This window comes from Cucurbita pepo, chromosome LG13 (genome assembly GCF_002806865.2).
Source record: "Cucurbita pepo subsp. pepo cultivar mu-cu-16 chromosome LG13, ASM280686v2, whole genome shotgun sequence".
NCBI lineage: Eukaryota > Viridiplantae > Streptophyta > Magnoliopsida > Cucurbitales > Cucurbitaceae > Cucurbita > Cucurbita pepo.
Window position 1 is genome coordinate 5,974,839 of NC_036650.1, and position 14,035 is coordinate 5,988,873.

The 14,035-nt window shown below is 30.2% G+C and overlaps 1 protein-coding gene and 1 non-coding gene across 4 annotated transcripts; both read right to left on the reverse strand.

Moving 5' to 3' along the window:
• Window positions 1-1,193: 1,193 nt before the first annotated feature.
• TRNAP-UGG lies at window positions 1,194-1,265 on the reverse strand. The gene has a single exon. It is a non-coding gene; the product is annotated as a tRNA-Pro (tRNA).
• Window positions 1,266-3,899: 2,634 nt separating this feature from the next.
• On the reverse strand, window positions 3,900-5,006 carry LOC111808892 (two-component response regulator ARR9-like). 3 transcript variants are annotated; one of them, XM_023695123.1, is made up of 3 exons: window positions 4,769-5,006; window positions 4,584-4,690; window positions 3,900-4,205 (listed from the first exon to the last, which is right to left on the reverse strand). In XM_023695123.1, the coding sequence occupies exons 1-3, from the start codon at window positions 4,944-4,946 to the stop codon at window positions 4,116-4,118; spliced, it is 375 nt and encodes a 124-aa protein (XP_023550891.1). In that variant the 5' UTR covers window positions 4,947-5,006; the 3' UTR covers window positions 3,900-4,115. The 3 variants fall into 3 exon arrangements, with proteins under 3 accessions (XP_023550891.1, XP_023550893.1, XP_023550892.1); XM_023695125.1 differs by having other exon boundaries at window positions 3,900-4,250; XM_023695124.1 differs by having other exon boundaries at window positions 3,900-4,338.
• Window positions 5,007-14,035: the final 9,029 nt, after the last annotated feature.

A 14,035-nucleotide genomic window follows, 5' to 3' on the forward strand; every position in this document is an offset into this window, starting at 1 on the left:
AATTTATAAATATGGAAAAAGGAGGCTATTGGGATTGGGAAAACAAACAACGCAGCGTTTCAATGGGTCACAAACTCTAGTTTTTTATTCATATTATTACTTTAGTAAATTACAATTATACCCCTTCCGGAAATTTGTCTATTTTTCTATCAATTTTAAAAAACATCTAATATACTTTTAAATTTTTAAATTTATAATTACCAATTTAAATTTTATATCTGATAATTATTTTCACGAATGTAGTGAATTTTAAAACTTCAAAAGAAAATTTTGAAATTAAATTTATAATTTTAAAAATAATAAAGTAATAATAAATTACAAATATAGACTTTTTTTTTTTATAATAATTTCTATTTTTATCTAATATATTTTTTAATTTTATGTCGTGTCTATAAATTTTTATAAATTTAAAATTTCTAGAAAATAATTAGATAGTGTACGTAATTTAAATTTTATAATTTCAAGACTAAATTTATAATTTTAAAGGTTTGAGAACTAAATATACCTCATTTTAAAATTTTGGGTTTATTTGTAAATTAATTTTACCATTTATTGTTTTCTTATTGGATAATAATTTTTTTTTTTCTTTTAATTTCAACATCTCACAAAGCTATAGGATCTCTCGGACCTTTGACCAATGAGGTAATGACACGTGTACTTATGAACATCAACTTACAAAAAGTAAGGTCCAAACCTAGGTAACACTTAAAAGCGCTGTATAACTCAATCCTATGAGAGACCTTTGGGTGGTCCCTATCAAAAAGTACTAGACAGACTAATAATAAGCAAGATAATAAATAAATAATAATAAAAATAAAAAATAAAAAGTTGTTGGCCATATATAAAGGAATATATTGCATAAGGATATATGAGTTAAGTTAAACTCACTCTTGCCGTAATTAATTATAATAATTGATAAAATCTAATTTCATCCAATGAAATTTAAGTAAAATAATTGATAAGTAGAAATTTATTTTTAAAAAATACGACAAATTCAAACTAAGTAGTCGTTTTAATATTTATTAGATTTAAAAATCCGACACAAATATATGCACTCCAAAATACTCATTCGTGAAGCTGGGCCGAGTTTGTGACGAACCAAATGGGCCTTATCACTAAAGATTGGGCCTGAAATCAGCCCATTTCCAAGAGGGAAAATATTATTAAAAAAAAGCTTGTAATTTTCAAAAGAAGGGGCATTCCGAGAATCGAACTCGGGACCTCTCGCACCCAAAGCGAGAATCATACCACTAGACCAAATGCCCTTCATGTTATCTACTACTTTAGTAAATTATATAATACGTAAATATTTGAAGCTTGCAATATTTGGGCCATTTATATCTTAGATTATGTTCGTTTCTTTAAATAACTAAAGCAATAAATAAAATTAAATCAGGTGAAAAAAAATAGACATATTAATTAAATATTATTGGTTTTTTTTTTCTGTGTAGATTTTTCTTCGTATGTTGATATTTTCATAATAAATTATAAAAAAAAAAATTAAACAACAAAAAATAAATCGTTGATTTGTAACCTAATATTATTCTGAATTAATTTTTACACAATTAAAAACAAAGAAAATGCACTATTAAAATTAATAAAATATATCATTTAAGATAAATTAAATCTCACGATTTCAAAATGTAATGTAATTGAAAACCGATTTTAAAATAAAGAAATATAGAAGAAATTAAGAATATATATATATATATATATATATATATAGGAAAAATAATAATAATAGTTGGTTGGAAATGAATATAAATAGGGAGAGTCCCAAATTGTGGCGCCCCATCATATGGGGCATGGCAATTGTAGTACCCTCAGATGGAGAGACCCCGACACTCCCATTAATGTTGATTTTACACCCAACCCAATTACCTTTTTCTTTAATTTATCTTACTGTTTTTTTAGTTCGCAAAATAATAATAATAATAATAAATAAATAAATAAATTTTAACTTTAAATAAATATTACAATTTTACCTTCAGTTTAAATTTCATTATTTAATGTACAAATTATAAATATTTTTATATGTTTTTAAACTTTAAAATTGATTAATAAATTTGCAAGCTTTATATAAAGTGGTTGAGCTAAATGATTGAATTGGTACTTTAATATCATAAAAATAAATTATAATTTGCATTATTTTTTTTTTAAGGTTTAAAAAAAAATAGAAATAATAACCACTACTTTTTAACCAAAAAATAAATAAATAAATAAATAAATAAATAAAAGACAACGAATAATTAAATAATAATTTAATGGTTTAAAATCCTCTCATTTAATTAATATTGATTTTTCATCCTTTACAATAATTATTGGCTTAGTTTTTCTTTTCTTTCAAGTTATTTTTTGGGCTTATTTTCAGCTTTATCATTTTCATTTTTTAGTTCCAAATTTAGATATTTAATTTATTTTTTACATGTCGGTGGGAGTGATGACTCATCGCTCTCTTCACAATAATAATAAAAATGTTAAATATATTAAATCAAATCATTGGATCGAAAATTTAATAATGATTGACAAGAGGTGGATAACCTCTGAATTATTCTTGCGCTTTATATATATATATATATATATGAGTTATTATAAATTAAGTGTGATTTCCATAATTTTATTTTTTTAAATACGTGTATATGATTAAATTATTCTCAATACAATTAAATTAATCAATGGTCTCTTATATCCCTACATAATTAATTATATATAAAAAGATTAAATTATAAATTTAATCCCGAATGGAATAAATTATTTAGAAAGCGACTTGCTAGAATAAATGAAGGCATCCTGATTTTATTAAGTTTTAAATAATTATTTATTAATACTTGCTGTATTTTAAATTTTTTTATTGTGAAAAAAAAGTGCTAATATAAAAATTTGTAGATTAGATTATTATTTTTAAAAGACTTTCCAGAATGATTTAATTTACAAATTTTAATTCTTCTATTTCGAAAATAAAATTTTAATCTATAAATTTTATATTTAGTCTATATAAATTAATTTTCTTTTAAACATTTTAATTTTTATAATGAAAAATCTTATTGTAGTATTAAATTTTATTTTGCAACAACTCAATCTCTATAATTTTATAAATACAATTATTTTAGACATAGTTTATCGACTAAAAAATATTCATTAACTTATGATGATATTTTTATAGTAAAATCTAAGTCATTATAAATATTAAACTATATTACTATATATTAAAAAGTTTATAAACTAAATTATGTGGAGTTTAAAATTATAATTTAATCAATAATATGGTTGAATTAATTAGGTTAAGTTAGTTTGGTGGTTGTACTATCAAAGATGTCCAATTAGATTTTCATGGGAATTTTCATAAATTTTAACGTAACTATCGATATTAAATGGGATTGATGGGTGTGGGTGACATCCTGTTCACTAAGAGCCACTATGGTCTATTTTTCAATCACTCACCGTCCTCCACCGCCCAACAACTTTACGGTTTTAGCCATTAAAATATTTAAATATTTAAATTTAGTCCCTCTAATTTTAATATAATTTAAAAATGGTATAAAAGATTTTTTGTTTATCACGTCTTATATCCAAGATTTATATTATCACGAGAAAATATTTTTTAATAATTTTTTTTTTTATAATTATTATGCTAAAATACATAGGTTTATGATTGATGCCTATTTAATCTCTTAACTTTTTGTAATTTTTTTAAATATAATATTATCTATCTTAATTTTATTAGATAAAATTTATATATTTTTTATGTAGCCACATGACTGGAGTGATGTTAAATAAAAAACATTTAAAATAATTGATTGTTGTTATCTATACCAACTAGCTCTAATTTATTTTTCGATAATTTAATCCTAATAACTTTAAAGTTAAACGTGTTATGCTTGGTGTAGTTCTATATTGAGTAAATTTCTAAAAAGCATCTCGTGTTGGCTTATGAGTATAATTTTCAATCACAGAAACAGTTCAAGACAAGTAAATACCACAGTTATATTAGAGGAGATGTCGAGAAATACCAAAACTATAAAGTCTCGTAAGTGTCCAAGCCCATCACCAGTAGATATTGTCCGCTTTGACCCGTTACGTATCGTCGTCAGCTCTACGATTTTAAAACGCGTTTGCTAGAGAGAGGGTCTATGCTTACTCCAACCAGTATCTCGTATCGTCCGGTGACTAACTCTGATACCATTTGTAACAATCCAAACCAACCACTGGCAAATATTGCCCGTCTTAACTCGTTACATATCAATGTCAGCCTCACAGTTTTAAAAATGCATCTATCAGAGAGAGGTTTCCACATCTATATAATGAATATTTCGTTTCCGTCTTCAACTGATATGGGATCTCCAAATTTAAAATTATAAACATGAAGCGTTACGTAAAGTTTGAAATATAATAATATTTTAGGTAGACTATATAACATACATAAGTAATGTAGACTATATAACATACATAGATAGAACGCTTTTGAACTAATTTATTATTATTATTATTATTATTATTATTATTATTATTTTAATGTTCTAAAATCTAATAATTTTTGTTTAAAGGCTATAATAGAAAAAATAAATAAAATTAATTAAAATTACCTGTTGTTGGGAGAGACGTGGGGGAGAAAATGGAGAAGAAAAGTTGTCAAGGTCATCAAGCAAGCCCAGATACCTTAGAGCCTTATCTCCAGAGTCCACGCAGGTCACTGCTGGGCATTGGATTGTATTATAAAATGGTTTATATAAGAAAGTATGTGAATTTAGATATGGATTGGATTTCTTACCTTCGCATGAAGAAGAAATTGTTAGCAGCTTTTCCAGAACCTTTCTTTCTAGTAGGCTGTCGTCCACTGCCAGCACGTGGAAATGCTGCTGCTGCTGCTGCTGCTGCTGCTGCACTACTTCTTCTTCTTCTTCTTCTTCTTCTTCTTCTTCTACGTCTCCTGCTTTCATTAACTCCATTGTGTTTTCAGAGGTAGAGAAGAAATGAATGGGATCAGGGTGGTGGGTCTGCTAAGATTGCAGCTTTTATGCACCCACTCAAGAGAGAGAACCTAACCAAATAGTTCTAGATGTAGATGAATGACGTGTGCGTCGTGCTCGTGGTGGGGCACGGGGCCGGGTATTTCAAATCCTCTAAGGGTGTGAAAATCTTAAAAGGAAACCCAAAAATGGTTATCTTCTAACGGTGGGCTTGGGGCATTACAAATAGTATCAGAGTCAGACACTAGGCGATGTTCTGTTCCTTGAAGGGATAGACACAAGAAGGTGTGCTAGCACCAATGGGGTGGTGGATTTGGTGAGAAAGGAACGAGTGACAGTAAGAACACTGAACCTTGAAGGGGGTGGATTATGAGATCTCACGTCGGTTGGGGAGGATAATGAAACACTCTTTATAAGGGTGTGGAAACCTTTCTCTAGCATACGTATTTAAGGACAATATCTACTAGCGGTGGGCTTAAGCCGTTACAAATTAGGTTCATCCGTCCACTCAGTTTTGTCCAACCACAGTCTGAAATCTTAGAATGCACTCCACTTCCTTATAAGATCTGGAAACCTCATTTTTTATAAGAATGTGTAAACTTCTCTCTAATATACGCATTTTAAAGTTTAAAGTGAAAAATTTAATCAATATTGGAAGATCTGTGTCTAGATTCTCCATACCCCATTGGTACAACATCCACTTATCTTTTTCTTTCCACTCTTTTCCTTTTCCCCTTTACTTTCTTCATTAATATTTTGTTTGATTGCCAATTAAAAAAAAAAAAAAATCATGATTATGATGGAAATTAAAAGAGTTGATTTTGGGTGTTAATTGGATTTTATCCAATTAATTAAACACCTTTCTCATATTAGTTACAATTTAGAACACAGTACTTAACTAATCACACCATCATTGAATTGGACCCTCCCCTCCATTTCTCCTAGGGCTCTCCCTCTTTTTTTAATTTCTAATTAATGTCGATATCAATTTTATTGAAATATCGAAAAAAATTATTATTTAAATACTATTTATCTTGAATTGGATGCTTTAATAAGTAATAACTTCGCCACGTGTGAAATCAATACGATTTGGTTTCTTCAAATTTCTATATTTATTTCTCTGATTTTTTTTTTTTTTTTAATTTGTCAGAAAAAAAAATCTTCCCTGAAGTTATGAAATCTGGAACAAAATCCGAATAATATCAATATAGCCTTTAAAAACTCGTCTATTTAAGAAAATTCTAGAAGGGTTTTACTTGAATTGCATGCCAAAATTATATACCTACCAAGCCCCTTACCCTTCCCCCATTATTGTAATTGATTGCTTAAGCTACAAGCAATACCCATTTTTTAAATTCATTGCCTAAAATAATTTAAATTATTCATAAAAATAACTTGATTATTGAGAGTGAGTCTCACCTTGGTTAATTTAATGGAACATCATGAATTTATAATTACTTATACTCAAAATAGAAAATATCATACCATTATATATATATATTTTGAAAAGACAAATTTGGTTACACACAGCGTAATTATTAGAATATTAAGCACTTAAATGGCAAAGAGAAATAATGTATTATTATTTATTTATTTAATTAATTATTGAATATATAATACAATAATTATAAATAAATAAATAAATATATGTATATTATGACACCTATTACAGAGACAGCGCGTGGAAGGGATCTACCTGAATAAATAAAGGAAATTTTGGAGAGGGAGTGGGGCCCACTCCACCTCACTCTTACCCTATGTTGCAATTTCTTCACGAATTTGGTTTTCTCTCTTATGAAAAATCTCTGGTGGGGTCCACTTTGCAAGATCTTTGGTGGGCCCCACAGTTTCCTTCCGTTGCTCTTTATTATTATTATTAATTATTTTTTTTTTTCCTTTTTCGAATCGGCAGGAAAATAATAATAATAATAAAATTAAAATTTTAATTGTCTGCCACGTGTTACTGTTCCCATGTGTTGTTCGTCAATCATAGTCTGTCAGCCAGTAATTGGATATCTGACGTGGATCAATCTCAATGGTTGGATTTGAGCATTCTTTTTCCTTCTCATTATTCTATTCCGTGCAGCTCTCTTGCTTTTCAAACAAAATAGTCCTATAAAATTAAAAATATATATATTAAATTATAAATTACCTAAAGATTTTTATCTATTTACTTCCACATTTTTAAAATTTTCAATTTTATATCAAATAATTATCTAAAATTTTAATTATTCATTGAATTTAATAAATATAAAATTAAAATTTTGTTGTACTATTAAACATAAAATATAATTTTATCCAATAAATTAATTTACAAAATCAACTGATATTTTAAAAACCTATTAAATATTTTAAATACAAAATTAAAAGTTTAATAATTTATTAGGTAGAGAATTTTCAAAATTAAGTATAAAATTTAGAAGTTTATAGCATTGGTTATATTTATATTAAAATATGTTGATAATTAAGGAAAAATAAAATGGACCCATTGGTACATAAATTCAGGATCTTATTAACCAATCTTTTCTCAATAAGGTCATCCAAGAATCATATTCATAGATTTCATTCCATTTACTTTCTGGGGCCTACCTTATTTCTTTTCCAGTCCTCATAGTTCCTAATATTTACATTGGTGGGCCCAGATCAAAACGACGTCGTTTTCCAGGAATGATTCCATGTGTCTTGTTTACCCTAAATTGGTGAAAGGATAGATTGTGTAAATAGTTTTAAATTAAATCTCGAGTTTTGTATAAAATTTTCAAATAATTTTAACAATTTATTACTTTCAAACCTTTTGAAATTACCATATAAATTTTCAAATAATTTCGGTCTAATATGAATTTTTTAATTTTATATCTAATAAATTATGAGATTTTTAAAAATATAATTTTAAAAATTGAACCAATAATATCGATTTTAATGTAATAATAGTAGACTAAATTAAAAAATTTGAAAAATATGAACAAAAACACGCTCGATTAGATCGGTATGATAGACCAATGATTCACATCAAACGTGCTAGTCAATTAATAATTTACTAAGTATATCGATTGAAGTTAAGCCAAAAATCAATAAATGAAGGCTATACACGGTAAGCTTATAAAAAAAAAAAATCTCGATATATCACACCAAATCGAATGTGGTTGAATTTACGGTACCCTTAATACTTTTTCGTGTAAAATCTCTTTATTTAAAAAAATTAAATAAGTTTGAAAAAAAAAAACTAATTAACTTGTTTGACAAAGTGGCAAATTTCACATTAATCAATTGCTGAGTGTGTTATGGGAAGAAAAGGAAGGGGGGAGGAGAAAAGCCAAAGTATTGACTTTAAGTCAAATCAATATTTATTCTTTTACGCTTTAAAAAAAGAATAATAAAAAATTAAATAATATATATTAGAGACTGTTGTTGGAATATAGTAATAATAAGTTTATTTTTATATGAATTTAAATTTATAATTGAAATATAAATAATTGCTGATTTAATATTTTAATATAGACTAAAAGGATTTAACTTTTTAAAAAATAATGGAATAAACTTGTAATTTAATTTTAATATATTAAATATATGATATAAAAATTAATTTAATGCCCCACTGAGTACTATGATTATTTTTAGGTATCAATTTGTCTAGAAACTATGTGTTTCTTAATCATTTGAGGACCAAAATCCGAGATTCAAATGTTCTGTTTGTTTCAACTTTATGGGTCACGTCGGTGGCCGGCAGGTGATCTCCGGTCGTGCCCTTCGCCAGAGCAGTAACTGGTCCGGCGGATCTGCGTGCCCATTGTCACGGTCATGCTCGTCCAAGGCATGTTGCCTATGGTCGCATGCTTATGACAAGCCAAACCCTTTATGACTTTTCATATTCTAGTATTTTACTTTTATATTTTAGGAAGTATGACGTTTCAGAAATATCATGTCTAGACCTGTCAGATATGAAATGTCTCAGAATGTACTGTAAGGGGATACGACTAATTGTCAACTTCTCCTTACACAAGGTTATATATTGTGAGCCGTTGTTATTTCTCTCTTGTTTGCTTATAATAACGTCTCTTTCAAAAATCTCTCTTTGCCCTCGTTTTCTAAAACATTCTCTTAAAATCGAGGCCAGAGGCTCAAGCATACGTCGCTTGGTCGTAGGTGACGCAAGAACGAATTGACTTAGCTCACTTGTCCTTGGAAAATGAGTGTCGCACAATCGCAAGTCCGCTACCATCACAAATGCTATTGTGACACCCGTGACACATCATGGTGCTAGTCGTCCATTTCTTAAAATCAAAGCTGTTTTCTTTTTCCTTATTTTAAGGTAAAAGCAATTTTGGTTTAAATTCTTCCCAAATATGATTGGAGCTTTTCATAAACTCTTTTTGCAGCCTTATCACATTGGATTCTTCTTTTTTATAAATAATTTATGACATTTTTTTTATCTACTAAATTTGTATGTCGGGAAGAATGACCATGCAGTGTTTGTGCACACGGATTGGATTGAGTTACATTCGTAAAATTCCTTAAATTCATTCAAAATTTCGAGATTTCTGCTCATTGCAGTCACCCCGTGGTTCTTCACATCTGAATAGTAGAAGCAGCTGCATGGTACTGGCATTTTGTGAACGTGGTTCGGAGATTGTCTAAATGGTAATAAGGAAGTGGTAGCCTAATTTCAATCTCGACTCCAGTAAAAATTGGTTATTTTAATTATTTAAATATAAAATATTTATGGGTCACAATATAATTAAACATTTTTAATAATTTTAAGTAAAATATGATTGGGTTGAATTGTAACCCTATTCTTGAGATCCGACCAAAAAAATATCATTTCGCAAATCGAACCAAATTTTTTATTTTCCAAAAATTTAATATATATAACCCAACCTGATTCTTAATTTATTTCAATCTAAATCATTAATTTTTAGAGATATTTATTTTAAAAAAAATAATTTAAGTATAAATAAAAGATAACTTCAAAATGCCATTGGGCCAACATTTGACGAAGAGATGGCTATCCAGTCTTATTGTTTGTGGAGCCCAACTATTTCAAAAAAGAAATGAACCATATTGATCCCCTGCCCTATTTAACGTTAGTTCACAACACTGTTGAGTCGGAATTCGAACCTTTTTCTTAGATGATTTTACGACTAACCATGACACAAGCTCCTCCCATAAGTGACAGCGATCGAACCAACAACCAATGGCTACAACCCTGCAGACCCACAACGTGTAAAAGTCTCTCCTTCATAAAACCATACTCGTGTTTGCAAGTGAACCATGTTTTTTCTCTTTCAATAAATCAAGTTACATTATTTATTTTTTTTTAATAAAAAATTAAATAATAATTTTTTAAAAATACATGAACCAAAATAAACATTTTGAAAATATAATGTTTAAAATGATTTGAAATAAAAAAAATATATTGACCAAAATAAGGGTGAAAAAATATAAATAACAAAAGAGTGTTTAAATCACGAACTTTCCTAAGTAATCAATTTAAACTCTTTATTATAATTTAATTTTAAATTATTAATGGCATATTTTTTTAAAATAATATAAATAAATTTAAAATGTTTAAAATGAAATAGACCATAACAACTTTTATTCAAATTTAAGAGTTTTTTTTTTTGTTTTTTTTTTTTTGACGTATTGTATAAATTTTATTAAAAACCGTAAATAAATAAATAAATAAATATATATATATTAAAGAAATAAAGAAACAGAAGAAGAAATACTCGAGTTGGAGAGATCTTTGGAGCATGGATTGGAGACTTCATTTCCAGTCCGGCGGGTAAGTTCCACTGCTACGGCTTGCTTTCTTCTCCACATTGCTCGAATGTCTTCCGCCATCATTTGAGTTTCTGATTCGTGAAAATCTCGTCCATGTATCAGATCTCACACGACTTTAGGTTTTAGAGTTAATTTGAGGCGGGACGCCCGTTTCAATTGCTAGAGGATGATTCCATTCTCGAAGTGCTAATTCTTCATCAAGGTCGGGAGTGTTAAGTTTATGCAAAACTGTGCCTCACACTATTGAGGACATATTCTATTTATATTGGCAAAAGATTAACTAATAGATCCGATTTCATAGGAAACTAACGAAGTAAGCCTATTCTTATGGCATGACTAACTTCAAGCTATTCTAATGGATTGACCAATTCTAACAGTCCCCTTCAATCCCAACAAGTCTTGTACATGTTGAGATTGTTACAATGTGTAGTAAAAGGAGTTTTAGACAGTGGTTTTGTCAGGATATCAGCTACTTGATCACTTGATGAAATGAACCGAACTTCCATTGCTTTACGTGCTACTTGTTCTCGAACAAAATGAAAATCAACTTCAATATGTTTCGTTCTAGCATGAAATACTGGATTTGAAGTTAAATATGTAGCTCCGAGGTTGTCACACCAGAGGCGAGGAGCCTTTGATTGATACACGCCCAGTTCCTTCAGTAATGACTTGATCCAAATCATTTCTGCAGTAAGATTCGCAATGGCCTTGTATTCTGCTTCGGTGCTTGATCTTGACACTGTAGCCTGTTTTCTGGAACTCCATGAGATTAGATTTGCTCCAAGAAATACAGCAAAGCCGCTAGTTGAACGTCGATCATCGGGACAACCAGCCCAATCAGCATCAGAAAACCCCGACAACATCATGGTTGATTTCTGAATTTTCACTCCTAATGCTAGTGTGCCTTTAACATAACGAAGAATTCTCTTCACAGCACCCCAATGAGCATCAGTAGGTGTATGAAGATATTGACACACTTTATTGACAGCAAATGCCAAATCAGGCCTAGTCATTGTCAAATATTGTAGTGCTCCCACTGTACTTCTGTATTTGAATTGTTCTTCAGCTGATAAGGGTATTCCTTGTTCTCTGAATAATTTTTCAGCAGAACCCATTGGTGTAGACATAGGTTTGCATTTTTCCATGTTTACTCTTTTCAACAAATCTAAGGCATATCGTCTCTGTGACAGTATGATACCATCTCGTGTTTTCTTGACTTCAATACCCAGAAAATACTCAAGACCACCCAAATCTTTTACTGCAAAATCTATTTTCAATTTCTGAATCAACCTTTCGGTTGCTTGATCAGAGGAGCTCACAATAATTATATCATCAACATAGATGAGCATATAGATAGTTATCTCTCTGTTTTTGAGAATAAAAAGAGATGAATCAGCTACTGAAGCCTTGAAGCCTAACTCAATAAGTTTTCCAGTCAACCTTGAATGCCAAGCTTTTGGGGCTTGTTTCAGGCCATAAAGGGCTTTCTTGAGCTTGCATATGTAATTCTTTGGTTTGGCTGAGTCTTGAAATCCTGGTGGTTGTCGCATGTACACTTCCTCTTTCAGAATTCCATGCAAAAATGCATTTTGGATATCAACTTGTCTCATATTCCAGCCCTTGGTTACTGCTAGCGAAAGAATGACCCTGATTGTTGACGGTTTGATCACAGGGCTAAAAGTATCAGTGTAATCAACACCAAATCTTTGCTTGAATCCTTTGGCAACTAATCTTGCTTTTAATCTTTCAACTGACCCATCTGCTTTTCTTTTCACTTTATACACCCATTTACTATCAATGAGATTTATTCCAGGTTTGGGTGGAACTAGATCCCAAGTGGCATTTCGTTTTAGCGCTGAGAGCTCATCATTCATTGCTCCTCTCCATCTTGGATGTTGCATGGCTTCCTGCAGGTTTCGAGGTTCAGTAGCAGTCTCTATGATCGGAGTTGTGATAGTTACAGCGCTTGCGAATTTTCTTGAGGTTTCTGAATATCTGATAGTTCCATCAGTGAATTGTTTAGCTTGTACAATGTTATTTCTCAACCTTGTTCGCATTGGATGTTGACTAGCTGCTTCAGTTGGTTGATCAGACACATGTTCATGAGTTTGGTTTTGAGCATTGATCGAACTGCTCTCAGCTTCATATTCTGCAATTTCCTCTGAACTTCTTGTATTATCTGCAGAAGATAAGCTGACACCAGACAAGTTGTCACTAGCAATATTATCAGTTTGACCATCATTCATATGGGAATTACTAACAACTGGTTCAATATCTGTAAGAGCATTTTCAGTGTAAAAACTAGCAAGTTTGGCTAAGGCTGGAAGTAGAACAGGATGATGTGGATTTGTGGTTTTGTTTGGTGGCTTAGATTCTTCAAAAGGAAAAATATTTTCATCGAAAACCACGTCTCTAGAGATGTAAATACGTCCTGTACTTCTATTTAAGCATTTATATCCCTTATGAGAAGAACTATAACCCAAGAATATACATCTAGTAGTTCTGAAACTCAGTTTCTTGTTGTTGTAAGGCCTTAAATTAGGCCAGCAAGCACAGCCAAACACCCTAAGCATGGAGTAGTCTGGACTTTTACCAAACAATTTATGAAGTGGTGTGTCTTGTTGTATGGTTCGGCTGGGCATTCTATTTATAAGAAAGCAAGCTGTGTTGAAAGCTTCATCCCAGTAGGATAGAGGCATGTTGGCTTGAGCGAGTAAAGCAAGGCCAGTTTCTACAATGTGTCTGTGTTTTCTTTCGACTAACCCATTCTGCTGGTGTGTGTGAGGACAGGAGATATGATGTTCAATGCCTGTGGATTTGAAATAATTGTGTAACCGATGGTATTCACCCCCCCAATCTGATTGGACGGAGCGAATTTTGGTATTTAGCATAGTTTCAACATGTTTTTGAAATTGAAGGAACACAGACTCAACATCAGATTTGCATCTCAGAAAGTAAATCCAAACATAACGACTAAAATCATCAACAAAGGAAACATAATATTTGGAATTATTTACTGACGCAATGGATGGACCCCATACATCAGTGTGAATTAATTGAAGGGGTGCTGTAGATACATGCTGAGAAGAACCAAATGGCAATTGATGTGCTTTCCCTAATTGACAAGCATTACAAATTGAGGAAGAGGGAATATTAGTATCTATAGCTAAATTATTATCTTGTAGAATTCTAATGGTAATTGGAGATGCAGGGTGCCCTAGCCTTCTGTGCCATTGTTCTTTCGAAAGTTTGGCTGTCAGCAAGGCTTGACTGAAATTATGCGGTAG